Here is a 14748-nt window from a genome sequence, read left to right on the forward strand (position 1 = left end):
TAACATCCCTGACCCTCTCTCACTCTCAGTTTTTCTAAATGCATGCACTTTGTACTGCGCACCACGAGTGAGAGTCTCTGGCATTGATGATGATGGATTATACAGCATGTCAACACCAGGCCAATAGCTCACAATGGAGCCATCTTCAGCTGTACAGGCCACGGCTGTGGTAGCTTTTATTCTGAGGAGAGAGAGAGAGAGAGAGAAAGAGCAGTCCCCCACTTCCCCCAGAATAAAAGGTAAAGGGGTAAAGCAAGTGAGGAAAAAAGTTGCCCAGCACAGATGAAAGTGAGGAGGACATGAATAACGCAGGAAGTCAGGAAATGGCACAACAAAGGGAGAGGTGGAGGAGGAAGAGCAAAGAAAGGATAACAATGTTAATCGAGGTGAAGGGAGAAAAGTAACAGCGCAAGTAAATGGGCCCAGATCAGCACAATGAGAAGAGGGACTTTACATCAAGGAAATGGGAGAGAGAGAGAGAGAGAGAGAGAGAGCGGATAGAGAGTCATCGCTGAGAAAGATTAAGTGCTAAAGAAAAGGCCTGCTTATTTCATTTAAAACGCCTGTGACAACCTAAAGGGGAGTGGACGGGAGAGAAGGCTGAAAACCCGAGGGAGCGGGTGAAAAGAGAACGAAATAAGGCACCAGTAGACAAAAGGAGGAAGAGGAGAGGATTATATATTAACTGTGTGGGTTGATGTTGGCAATTTGCTGAGTGAAATCCTTTTTTTTCCCCTCACCGGGTGGGAAAAAAAGGATGCCCTGAGTACAAGGAAGGTGCTGCAGGAGCCGGGAAGAAAAAAAGAGAATTAGACATCAAGAAGAAGGGATAAGAGAGGAGGAGGAGGAGGAGGAAAGTATATCTCCCCTAGGCAGAGTTATGTCCGGGCGTATGTTTTTGTTTACCCATGCCTGGCGTAGACATCTGTTCGCACAGCACCCGCCTCTCCTGCAGGCCGGTGTCACCCAGCCAATGGTGCAAAACACTTCAGCTGAATTATTAAACAATGTTAGGCTTGCTGCTGCAGGTGACACTAGCTGGGATCAGACTAAATGGTTTCAGCCCAATTTCGACATGATTTTGTTGTTGTCGGTGACAAATTTCCAGCGTTGGGATCGATTATGAACGTCAGGAACAACGAACGAGCGTCTTTACCCCGTGTAGTGTGACATAATCAAAGAACAGCGATGTGGCGTCTGGGATGCCCCACGACACCCCAAAGAAAAGTCTAGCATGTCAGATTTATTTATTTATTTATTTGACCCCCCCCCTTTTCTCCCAATTGTACTTGGCCAATTACCCCACTCTTCCGAGCCATCTTGGTCACTGCGGCACCCCCTCTGCCGATCCGGGGAGGGCTGCAGACTACCACATGCCTCCTCCGATACATGTGGAGTCGCCAGCTGCTTCTTTTCAGGAGTTTCACCAGGGGGACGTAGCGCATAGAAGGATCACGCTATCCCCCCCTCTCCCCCAAACAGGCGCCCCAGCTGACCAGAGGAGGCGCTAGTGCAGCGACCAGGACACATACCCACATCAGGCTTCCCACCCACAGACACGGCCAGTTGTGTCTGTAGGGGGGTCCGACCAAGCCGGAGGTAACACGGGGATTCGAACCGACGATCCCTGTGTTGGTAGGCAATGGAATAGACTGCTACACTACCTGGACAGACAACCCCTAGCATGTCAGAATATTTTGCATCTTTTGTATTTTTGTATTTTTATTTTTTGTATTTTCCTGCCTAATCTGACAACTCCCATGACATGTTACTTGACGTTGACCAATAGGATGACCGAGTGCTCTCTGCCGCACATACGTTAACATGGCAAAGAGAAAGTGACGCTGTTGTCAGGTGGAACGACGAAACCGAGGAAAGGTTCTTTTAGCAGTTGTAACAATCCCCCTGCAGGCCTTTTTGACGTTTGCTCAAGGAAGGACCATGACGGAGTCAAAAAAGATAGGCTGAATGTCAACGAGAAATAGCGAAGGCACTGCAGCAACCCGGTGAGTGGCTGGTTAAGCTACGCTAGGTTGTCATTCCCCAGTATAGAACTAGCTGCAACAGCGACTACAGTCATTTTTCCTTTCTTATCTTTTTCTTTTCGCAACACAACACCACCAGCATCACACATAGCGTTTCTGTTGCCACAATTGACAATTTCTTGACCCTCCTCCCCGACGACCTATGAACTTGCGCAAGATCATGAAAGGCAGTGTACGATGATTGGTCGGGGTCATACTTGTAGTGTTGCCAGTCTCCTGGCCAAGACACGGCAAGAATTTATGGCACTATGATTGCCTAATCTGATATGGGGACCATCCATCCATTATCTGAACCTCTTACCCTGCTCTCTGGGTCACGGGGATGCTGGAGCTTATCCCAGCAGTCACTGGGCGACAGGCGGGGAGACACCCTGGACAGGTCGCCAGGCCATCACAGGGCCGACATACACACCCACACATTCATACCTAGAGGCAATTTGGTACGGCCGATTCACCTGACCTACATGTCTTTGGTCTGTGGGAGGAAACCGGAGCACCCGGAGGAAACCCATGCAGACACGGGCAGAACACGCAGACTCCACACAGAGGACGACCCAGGACAACCCCCAAGGTTGGACTACCCCGGGGCTCGAACCCAGAACCTTCTTGCTGTGAGGCGACTGCACCGTGCCACCCATGGTGACCATCATGAAAGACAAAAATATTGTGTAGTCTGATCCCAGCATTACCATCTGGGAGAAGCAGTGCACCTCAAAGCTAATTCAGATTTATAGCCACTGTTGGCTGTCTTCTTATATAGTTGAAACTTTCATTCTTATTCATGGCAAATGTATTTTAGTGGCGGGTACACTATAAATCAAGTTCTTTAAGTAAATGGCCTCTATTTTTTTTTTGACGGTTTCATTTCCTTTCCATTGTTACTGTTTTGCCCAAAGTTACTTGGCACAGCCCTAATTTAAGCTGTTATTAACATTGTTAGATTTCGTCAAGCCCCCTTAAAACATGGTCAAAGTAAAGTGGCAGTAGGTGACTTTTAAAAATTTGGCAACGTCTTTTACATCAACTGTAGCAAAAACTACCGAGGGGCATTGCTTTTTTTTCCCTATAGCAACAAGATATGTGCATTTAGTCACAAGGCCTAGGTCAAAAGACGGTCATGGAAGAAGAGGAACTATGTTCGAAGACAAGGCAAAGTGTGCCATGAAGAAATCCCTATTTCCTTGAGTGAAGGGGCAAATCAAACCTTCGCTTCTGGTGGCGTAGGAAATTCGCATCTTTGCTTCGCGTGGAGTTCAGCTTCGGTGAACTTTGATCGGCGAAGCCGCAGCCTCAACCAACAGCAAAGAAGTGTGTGTGGTTGACCCCACTTGGCTGTAATGGGCTGTAGTTTTCTTAGTGAGGCAGGATGGAGGAAACTTTGATTGGTGGTGTGTTTAACCAGGTGATATTGTATGACAGTGCTCATGAAAACTACAAACTGCTCCATGAGATACGCTGCCTGGCCGGTGGTGAGTCAGGAGACAGGCACTGAATGTAAATAAAAGGAAAATTCATTAACATCAATTCATATTTTTACGTTATTTGTTAGCTAATAACGTAATTTGTTAGCTAGCTAGCAGCATGGTGGTGCAGTGGTTAGCACGGTCGCCTCAGAGCAAGAAGGTCCTGGGTTCAAGCCCGGGGTAGGCCAGCCTTGGGGGTCGTCCCGGGTCATCCTCTGTGTGGAGTTTGGATGTTCTCCCCGTGTCTGCATGGGTTTCCTCTGGGGGCTCCGGTTTCCTCCCACAGTCCAAAGACATGTAGGTCAGGTAACTTGGCCATACTAAATGGTCCCTAGGTGTGTGTGTGTGTGTGTGTGTGTGTGTGTGTGTGTGTGTGTGTGTGTGTGTGTGTGTGTGTGTGTGTGTGTGTGTGTGTGGGCCCTGTGATGGCCTGGCGGCCTGTACGGGGGTGTCTCCCCGCCTGCCGCCCAATGACTGCTTGGATAGGTTCCAGCGACCCTGAGAGCAGGATAAGCGGTTTGGATAATGGATGGATGGATGGGTTTCACAGGCGGTAGCAGACAAAATATAAACAAAGATTCCAGGGAACTGATGTGAACTGTGATTGCATCCTTCTCCCATAGCTATCACTCTGTGGGACAAAAAAAAAGGATTTAATGCTATGTTAAAGCAACGAAGTTCCCTTGTGCCACTTTAGTGACAGTTGCAGAGCAGATCAGATGGATGATTTGTCCTTTGTCACTGAGCCATGTCTACCATGAGTCTGATCCTGTCTGTGGGGTTTCATATTCCATATTTCTTGTATCTTCATCAGCCACTGTACTCTGAAATCAAATTGTGATCTAAAGCTCTGCTTGTTCTCCAATTCAGTGTCTTGTTTTTTTTAAATTTTTCAACCTCTCCTTTTCATTCACTCATCCTTCCTTTAAAATGTCTGCCCATCTCTTCTCTGCTCAATTACTGTTCTCTCTCTCTCTCTCTCCTTTTCTCTCTGTTTGTCTGTCTGTCTCCCTCTCTCTCTCTTTCTCTCTGTCTGTCTCTATCTCTGCGCAGAGAGAAAGAGAGAGACAGACAGAGAGAGATTGCTTGCTCGCTCACCCTCCCCCCCTCTGTCTCTCGCTCTCTTTCTCTCTCTCTCTGTCTCTATCAGACTCTCTCGCTCACCCTCTGTCCCCCTCCCTCTGTCTCTCTCTCGTTCTCTCTCTGTCTGTCTCTTGCTATCTCTGCGCAGACTATTGGAGAGACAACCCAACCCATTAATGTGATTTTGTGGCTTAGAAGGTGGCCAAAAAAGGGAGGACGGGAAGGGTGGATGAGAAAAGCAAAACCATGTTCGTAGTTCCTATCTCAGGCACTACCTGAAGGTGACTCCTTTCTCACTCAAAAGTGTTTACGCAGCTCTTTTAGCATGTGCCAGTGGAGCGCATTAGGAGAAGGGTGTCTGATTGGGGATATGGACTCCATCCTAAACTAAAATAATCAAAGCCTTGAGTCACCAAGAGCCAGCTGGCTGGCCCGCAGCTTCACGTTCCCTGGGAAGATAAACCATATTTGGGTCTCAAAGAAAGTCAGCCTGAGATGGAGAAGCCATCTTTGGCACAAAGTATAGACACTGAGAAAAACAAGAACAACCAACACAGATATAAAAAAATGAGCCATCGCATCATGTCTGCACGACATCTTTTTGGGGGGGCGGATTTTCCCCCGCCTTTTCTCCCCAATTGTATCCGGCCAATTATCCCACTCTTCCGAGCCATCCTGGTCGCTGCTCCACCCTCTCTGCCGATCCAGGGAGGGCTGCAGACTACCACACGCTTCCTCCGATACATGTGGAGTCACCGCTTCTTTTCACTTGATAGTGAGGCGCTTCGCCAGGGGGACATAGTGCGTGGGAGGATCACGCTATTCCCCCAGCCCCCCCCCCCAAACAGGTGCCCCGACCGGCCAGAGGTGGCGCTAGTGCAGCAACCAGGACACACACCCTCATTTGGCTTCCCACCCGCAGACACAACCAATTGTGTCTTGTAGGGATGCGTGACCAAGCCGGAGGTGACACGGGGATTTGAACCAGCGATCCCCCTGTTGGTAGGCAACGAAATAGACTGCCACGCTACCCAGATGCCCCATTGCGTGACATTTTAAGACACAACTAAACACCATGACACAAATCATTACAAAATGTCTGCCTAGTGTTTAAATAATCCACAAAAGTAAGATGTGGTATCACCAGGATATCTTGTCTCTTAATCAAATATGATCCAGCCGTTCATTCATTACAGAGGTTTTGATTCAGGTATTCATGCCTGAGCTGATGTTTTTGTCTTATTTACTGACATCTCTTAACTTAATGTTATTTCCCCTCCATCTTCAGCAGCTATATTCAAAGCTTTGGATGGCAGGGCGTGCGAAGCAAATGCAGCAGATTGGGGAAAACTCTTGTCACTAAAGATAGTGGTCCTGCTGCTGACTGCCCGAACATATGGAAAGATGTTTCCATGGTAACCACTTAAAGAAATATGCCACCTAAGCATAAATGCCACCCACTGGTGTAATACCGCTCCCATTGTACCTTGAACGGTTTGATCCGGGGAGAAATTAATGAAGGCGCGTCCTGCAGCCACCTCTGCCTCCGTCTGCTGTGACAACCATCCAGATAACAACAACAAAATGGTGCGTTAAAAACTCCACAACAATTAATTGTACTCAACGGTGTTTGTAAAACAAAAAACCCCAAAACAATGGCATCCTCATTGACCAATCAGAGAGACGCTCGCCCAGTAATTCAGCAGCACATCCAAATCCATCAGAAATCCATAGCGGGGCTATAGAAGTGACAGTTTCTCTACATCCGCCACACAAAACGTCAGTATAATTAGGTCAGCTTGGCAGTGCTCGCCGCCGCTGCTTCTGCACTTCCTCCACACCGTCGAAGACGTCGAAACGTCTAATGACGGTAACTCCCAGGTCCACCCCGTACCGGAGAGGAGGACCCCAACCAGAGAAACCTGCCCACGTGCGAGTCGCGTGCGGGAAGGAAGGCTCATGCGTGCAGGGGCCCGGGTATACATACGCACCGTTAGACAGACGCAACACACAAACGCAGACGAGGCTGAGCAGCCAGTTAAATAGGAGGACACAGTGCGTGGACTCAAAAGAAAAAAAAAAGGAAACGCATCCACAAAAGCAAATGTTGTCTTACCCTAAAGGCTATGTGATTGCTTCTCATGCACCTCGGACTTTTGTCGAGCATCACCAAAGGGAAAATTGGAGCGCCGGAGAACAGCCACAAAAAAAACACACAACAAAAACGAGGTGAACTCTGAGGGCATCAAACTCCACAGTGACTGAGAGAACAAGGTTCAGCACAGCTCCGGACTAGAGGAGAGGTGGGAGGACCGGGGGAATGTGTCTCTAGAGGAAAGAAATTGTGTGCATGTTTGCGTGTGTGTTAAAATCTATGTCTGTCTGGCAGATTGTCATTGTAATTTCTTTTTTGTCTGTCCATTTTTCTGTCCATTTGTCTGCCTCATTTCTCTGCCACCGTGCCTCAAGGGCGGCACAGTGGTGCAGTGGTTAGCGCTGTCGCCTCACAGCAAGAAGGTCCTGGGTTCGAACCCCGGGGTTGACCAACCTTGGGGGGGGGGATCATCCCAGGTCGTCCTCTGTGTGGAGTTTGCATGTTCTCCCCCGTGTCTGCGGTGGGTCTTCTCCGGGTGCTCCGGTCTCCCCCACCATCAAAAAGACATGCATGTCAGGGTTTATACTCCGGTCTGTGCCCCTGAGCAAGGCATGGCGAGATGAACTCCCAGGGGCTGCACGGCAGCTGCCCACTGCTCCTTGCTACACAGCTAGGATGGGTTAAATGCAGAGTATAATTTCCCTACAGGGATCAATAAAGTATCTCAAAATCAAAAATAAAATATATGCCATCTACACAGGTGAAAGATGTTTTTTGTTTCCCCTCACTTGCCCTGCCTGCATGCTCGCCGCTCTTCAGCCGCTGCCTCTGGCTACAGCTGCATGGCTTAGCTATGGAAAGGCAAGTTGGTGTGAAGTCTTTTCCTTGCACCGTATGGGAACTCAGCCGCCAGGCCATCTGCAGCGCCTCCAAGCTGCAGAAAACGAGCTCTTCAAAGGCGGTGCTGTTTATTCCAGTGCATGCACAGAAAATGTCCCTGCTACCGGCCCAAAATGGATCCACCGCACGGGATTCGTTTTATTCCGGTTCCGTTCAGTTAGATCAGCAGCACACGCTGTCAAATGACAAAGTGACTTTTAGGCTAAATGAGACACGAGGGAGGAAAAACCTGCCAGAGGCACCGATACAATAGAAACGTCAGGCAAACGAGTGGGGTCTCAGTCCACTTCTGACTCAACCCCTTTCAAACTACAAACCACACATCATTCCCTAACGACACAACATTCATCCTCAATTATTTCTTGATATGTTTAATGGACCGGCCTTCCCATGGCAGTAGTTCTCCAAATTGAAATCTTCGTTATATTGAAGTAAAAGTGAACTCGACCCAAACACTCATGCAATCTCCCCCCCTCTCATAGAGGGCAAGTATGTGGCTGATTACCCAACTTCACTATCTCTCCTCCATCTGTCCAAGTTCTAACGCCATTTATATAATGGGTAGCCTAGTTCAAATAACGCAGTCTGATTGGTCGATAGCCGCGGTATAACAACTGTGTACAACAGCTATGACGTCTAATGCCTGCACAATCCGGTATCACTCCGCATCTGAGGAACAAAAAGAAGTTAACAAACTGGAAACATTCAAAGTGAACTTTGACCTCCGTGGTAGCCTAACTATGGAGGAGTGGACTGAGCAGTGCATATCTCGGGGGGGGGGGGGCGATTGCAAACTGAATCTTGTGGACCGGACAACTAGGAAGAACATCCTTGCCACGGCAAGCAACACACTTCCACCTAACAAAATATGCAAGCCTACAAGCAGTTTTGGGAGTCGTCCTACTGATGCTGGACACTTTAGTGGTTGCAGAATAAATAAATAGCCAAATAATAAATCCAGATAGCCCGTGATAAAGAATAAATAAGTTGATGTATGTTCTGTAGCAATCACAGTCATGTGCAAGCAACCAGGAGAGTCTATTTTCTTGAAAAAAATATTCTTGTTATTAAGTTAAATTTCCTTCATTAATCCCCTTGGGGAAATTCAGTTACTGCAAATTAACCTACCCTAGCTGTGATCTGTGTAGCTGGGAGCTACACATGCCACCTTGATCCTGCACCCATGGACCAACTCCAGTTCTTTTCCCATTGCCTTACTCAGGGGCACAGACAGGAGTATAAACCCCAACATGCATGTTTCTTTTGATGGTGGGGGAAACCGGAGCACCCGGAGAAAACCCACTGCAGACACGGGGAGAACATGCAAACTCCACACAGAGGACGACCTGGGATGACCCCGGGGTTCGAACCCAGGACCTTCTTGGCTGTGAGGCGACAGCACTAACCATTGGGCCACCGTGCCTACCAAACCATTATCAAACCATTACATTTTTTTTAACTAGAACATGTCTTTCACTTTCATATTGCCGTACTTGGTAGCCATTTTTTAAAAGCAGTAATTCACAACAGGCCCGTTAACTGTGGCATCTTGCTGTGTCTTATTGCTTAAGGAGACCAGCGTGACCGGTTGGTCAAGAACCAGCTGACGACTGGGAGCATGTCTGCAGGTTGGTGTCCCTCAACACCAGGGTGTTCACGTGTGTACCGAGCAAAGGTTTTGAGGAACAGACTGTAATAACCTCGTGTTATAAGACACTTGTTTGATTTAAATCACATATTAAAGTGATCCTCGGTAAATCAGAACTCACATCTGACAGTGTTTCTCAAAGTTGCAAATGGGGGCAGCGTGGCTCAGGAGGTAGAGCGGGTGGCCTAGTAATCGGAAGGTCACTGGTTTGATCCCCAGCTCTTCCAGAGAGCATGTTGAAGTGTCCTGGAGCTAGACACGGAACCCCGTAACTGCTCCTGATGAGCAGGTTGGCGCTTTGCGTGACAGCCTCCACCACCAGTGTATGAATGTGTGTGTGAACGGGTGAATGTGAGGCATCCACTGTAAAACACTTTGAGTGGTCGGTAGACTAGAAAAGCACTATATACATGCAGTCCATTTACAAATCAAGGAATGAAGACCCTAAGTTGTGATGATGCGAGTGGCTTGTGCAGGGCCGCTGCCTTGGCATACACTGAAGATGGATTTACAGAACGGTTTTTGAGCTCTCGGGTCATTTGCTCCAGGTGCTCCAGAAAAATCTCCATATCAATGTCAAGGTAAAAGACTAACACGTGAACTTTCAAAAGCCTTCGATTTCCAGTGTCAGCGAGGAATCCTGAATAAAAGAGCTAAGAGAACGGAAAGATATGTCGTTGTGAACCAAAGCTCTTGGGGAGTTGTTCGTCTTCTGAGTGACATCTGTGCTGGATACAGCAGGTTATTCCCTCACTTATGTCACTTCCTTTACACACCGCTGAGGGTTGGACACGCGCCTGCTTGGATCCGGTGGAAATGGTATAAGCACCATATGAAGACACTTCAAAAGCAATCAAACCTGCTCTCCCATGTGTGTGTGTATTCTGCTGGATTGCCACCTTGCCATGTTGGAGAAGCTTGCGTGTACCAATGATCCCAAGGGCTATTTCGTCCGGAGCTTGGCTCCTGGTAGGGTCACGCAAGGCGGATAGGTCAAGGGGGAGGTTCGAGACGAAGTGCGATCCAACAAAGACCTCAACGGTGGAACTGGCGGAAGATGTCTCCAGGTCACAACGGCAGTGAAGGCGGATGAAGGCTGCAACAGAGGGTGGTCCCCAATCGTCTTGGTTCTCCATGCCATTGGACTCTGGACACCCCCTGCCAAGGACCATGTGGTGGCTGCAGGCGCATCAGCCGACCCATGTAAAAAGCTGTCACGTGCAGGCGTCCTCCCATTATGCAGCTCCAGGATCAACCTCTACGTCCACCTGAAGACCCAGAGGGAGGACGGTCATACTCGACCCCGAGTGACCACTGATGATGATGTGTGTGTGTGTGTGTGTGTGTGTGTGTGTGTGTGTGTGTGTGTGTGTGTGTGTGTGTGTGTGTGTGTGTGTGTATTTGATGCATATGTGTGTGTGTATAAATTAGTCTGAGGGAAGAGAAATGGAGCAAGGGGAGGTGGGACCTTGCACCTTAATGATCACACATCAAGTTGTAGAAGACCCAGCTAGTAAGAGTGTCCTCAGTAATTACATCTAAAGCAAAAGATCTGCTGGTTAGGTGGTCATCTTCCTGCATCCGTCTTCTCAGTAGTGGCTGCTGGAGTTGTGCGAGTGCAAAGAATCATGAACTATGCCATATTCTCATGTATCTCAGCACATCTTGGTGGGTCTACAGGTTGTATTCGATGTAGATGACCCCAATCTCTGCATAAATAACTCATTAAAAAAAAAAACCTTGCTGGAAAGCTACCGGGGGCACAGTCATGCATCATGGAAGGACAAAACCGCCTGCTTACCGAAACACCTTTTTGCCACAGAGCATTGTGAGCCATGAAGCAGGTAACTAATCTAATTGTGACTAATTTCCTGTCGGCCCCACAATGAGCTGCTGGCACCGATCCCAGCTGTTCGTGCATTCCTCATTTTCACCTATAAACAGCTTCCTACTCTCTCTTCCCAACGGCTGAGGAATACTAATGCTCGATCTCCGTCCAGTAACACTTTCGCGGCTTTCGCGGCGGCTGAGGCTCTTTTCCTTCCGTGTGTTCCTCGCCACAGCGGCGGATACCTTGCTCATGTACGCCGGGTCATTATCAATTTGCTCATTTACATCAAAGCGTTTGTTTGGATCCAATTTCCCTCCCATCCTGCCTTATCAGCTGTTTTGTATCATCCATCTGGAGGGGACTGGCATCCTGCCCCGTGCCAGACCGCCACAGAGCAGATATGGGCAGGCTGGCACCTACCTCACATTTACTTTGGCATCGGCTGCAGTCTCTGGAGTTAAAGGCTACATTATGACCCTTTACTACGCCAATTATGCATTGGAAGCGGGAGGGAATATCAACTACAATAAATATAATTTGTGAGATTAATGTGGGTTTGATGACTCCTCTGTGCCGTCGCCAGTTTGTGGTCTCGGTAGTGCAGCAGGGGATGAAATCTGTGGTGTGAGACGTGGAACTTGTTTACTTTGTCTGTGATCGAGGCAAATTAAGTTAGAGACTGCGCTGCTGACCCCATGTTGTCCTCTTAACTTGTGCAGTCACCACTTTGCCCTACCAGTCCAGAGTCAGTCATACTGGACGAAGAGTAAACACGCTCCCCTCTACTCGCTCATGGCGTGTAGCTATTTTAGATTCGGGAGGATGACAGGAAGCTGTATGTTGGAAAAGAGATGTACATTTTAAACGGGAAGAAGAAACGTGTCCTCGGGTCTCACCTCTGCTGCTCAATCTGTTTCATAGTCTCCCTCTCATTATCTCTCTCTCTCTCTCTCTCTCTCTCTCTCTCTCTGTCTGTCTCTCGTTATCTCTCTCTGTCTCTCAAATTCAAATTCAAATTTGGGTTATTGGCATGACAAGCATTCTCATATTGCCAAAGCATTAATAACATATGATACAAAATACTATCCCATATGTACAACTTACTACATATAGGATAATTTGACTTTGGACACATGGACTCTGTGCACCACCTTAAATTGTAACAGACGATGACGAGCACAGATAATGAGAGAGAGAGCGAGAGGGGCTCTCTCTCTCTCATTGTCTCTCTCTGTCTCTGTCTCTCTCTCATTATCTCTCTCTCTCTCTCTCATTATCTCTCTCACTTTCTCGCTCGCTCAGATTCAGATTCAGACAACTTTATTTATCCCAGAAGGGCAATTCTCTCTCTCATTCTCTCACTCACTCTCTCGTTCTCTCTCACTCTCTCATCCTCTCTCTGTCTCTCTCACACTCTGTTGCTCTCTCATTCTCTCTCTCATGCTCTCTCTCTCATTCTCATTATCTCTCCCTGTCTCTCTCTCATTCTCTCTGTCTCTCTGTCTGTCTGTCTCTCATTATCTCTCTCGGTCTCTCTGTGCTCTGTGTCATGATTGTCTCTGAGTAAGGAGATTAAGATAGCATGCGTCAATCCAGGATTTAAAGAGAGAGGGAGAGAGAGAGAGAGAAATGCAAACTCCTCACAGGCAGCAGCCTGCAACAGTGCTCTGACTGCCTGTGTTCCAAACTCCCCCAGCGCTCATCAGATGGAAACCCTGCACTTTGTGATAGCTGCGTTTGTGCTGTTATCTATATGTATTACTTCATGCCGGGGTGCCCGGGCCCACTAAGTGATATATTGACTCCCTGCAGTTGTTGGATGTAAGGTCTCGCCACGCTCCTGCTCTGCACGGAGCTGAGACGGAGCACAATCACAGGGATTTAAAGATGTGTGTGTGTGTGTGTGTGTGTGTGTGTGTGTGTGTGTGTGTGTGTGTGTGTGTGTGTGTGTGTGTGTGTGCACACGTGCCTGTGTAAGTGTGTGTTTCTGCAAGGATGCATGCATGTGTTTAATTAGTTCGATAGCAGGTGTTTATGTGCATGTCAGCTGGATGTTCCTACACAGATTTTTGGCAGTTATCCCTCACTTGTATCACACAGAGGCACTAACTTGTCCCTGCTACCTCTTCTCTTCAGAGAAATCCTGTGAGTGTTGACAGATGGATAGATACAATAAGGAAGTGACTGAGAAGGCGAGCTCTTTATCCAATCAGTACGACCTCCCCCGTCCTCTCCCGGAACTTTCCAGATAGCCCAAATGGACACCTTGTTCTACTTCCTGCCGGTGCACAGCAGAGGTACCTGAATGTAATGCCCCGGTAGCAGCGACTAAGAGGCTTTTCCTATTCTTGGTCACAGGCACTGTTGGGCTACCAGCATACCAACACACCGAAACACAGGGTGGCGTGCCGCCGACAGGCTGCAAAGCTCCTCCACCCCGCGAGCACCCTGTTTCAGTGCGGTTTACTACTCTCGCTGTTCAAGTTGATACGTTTTCAATTTTGGATTTTTTATTTTTGTGTTTAGGCCAACAAATCACCAGCATGTTCTAACGGTTTATTACAATGGAGTCCAACTAGAATAATTATATTCTATTCTACTCTATTCCACTCTATTCTATTCAACTCTATTCTGTTCTGATCTATTTTACTCTAATATATTCTACTCTACTCTAATATATTCTGTTCTACTCTAATCTATTCTATTGTAATTCAATAAAACAGGTGCGTCATGGCCTTATGTCAAGTAATTTTTAAGAATTTCATGGTCAGCGTGTGCGCGTGGTTGGCCTGGCAACCTGAGTGCATTGCAGCGGACCCATGCTGAGAGAACACGAGTCCAACGTAACGCTGTTATGATTTAATCTTTGCGTTTTTTAAATTTGGGCCAGGTCACACACACAGTTATAAAACCCACCCAAAGTCAGCTGGGCGGATAAATTAAGACTAAAACTGCACGTTCCACTGCTCCACTCCACGGGGTCTAGTTTTCCTCCCCGAACACACGTCCTCCTCCGCGCGGCATGGTACCTGCATGCGGAGGTATGCGTCGCCCCTCTGCAGCGCGCTGTACCTGTCCGCCTCCATGCAACCGAACGGGCAGGCCGCGCAAGGGGATTAACGCAACAGATGGTGCGTTTTCCTATAGAGCCTCGCTGCTCAGAGCGCGCACGCACGCACGCACGCACACGCACACACACACACACACACACACACACACACTGAAACGTGTTTATTCTTATTTTACCTTTTTCTTGGGCGGCATGGCGGTTGGTTATAACGACCTCCTTCCAGACGCTCCACGGCTGTGACGTGTGTAGCTACGGACAGTTACGAACGGAGGGAGACGCGGGTCTGTAATTCCCCCGGAAGAGTCTTGCGGTGGTTTTGGTTTGATCCGACACGAAACCGTTATAAAGCAGCACCGGTACTGACCCGGACACTAAAAAAAAGAAAAAGAAAAGTAAAGGAACGCCTCCGTCCCCGCGCGCGTAAAGGTGGGAAGGGGTTTCCCGCTCCAAAGTCTGCAGAGTGCAATTACCCCGTCTGAAGCCGATCGGGGCATTAAGGGCTTATGTGTTTGTCGGCGTGGCGCACTCTGACCCGCAGCGCCGGCAGCACCTGTGACCCGGTCGTGTCCGCCTCGTCCCCGCGTGCGGGAGTCCTTCATTCGTTGACTCGGTG

At 48.3% G+C, this 14748-nt stretch overlaps 1 protein-coding gene across 1 annotated transcript in view; it reads right to left on the bottom strand.

Annotated features, from left to right (window-relative positions):
• The window catches only part of cacnb2b (calcium channel, voltage-dependent, beta 2b), a 49543-nt gene extending 35214 nt beyond the window's left edge, over positions 1-14329 (bottom strand). Inside the window, 1 exon segment of the mRNA XM_056293796.1 lies at positions 14312-14329. Within this exon segment, the coding sequence (XP_056149771.1) occupies positions 14312-14329 (18 nt within the window).
• Positions 14330-14748: the final 419 nt, after the last annotated feature.

The sequence above is a fragment of the Lampris incognitus genome, chromosome 14, assembly GCF_029633865.1.
Source record: "Lampris incognitus isolate fLamInc1 chromosome 14, fLamInc1.hap2, whole genome shotgun sequence".
In the NCBI taxonomy this organism is placed as follows: Eukaryota; Metazoa; Chordata; class Actinopteri; order Lampriformes; family Lampridae; genus Lampris; species Lampris incognitus.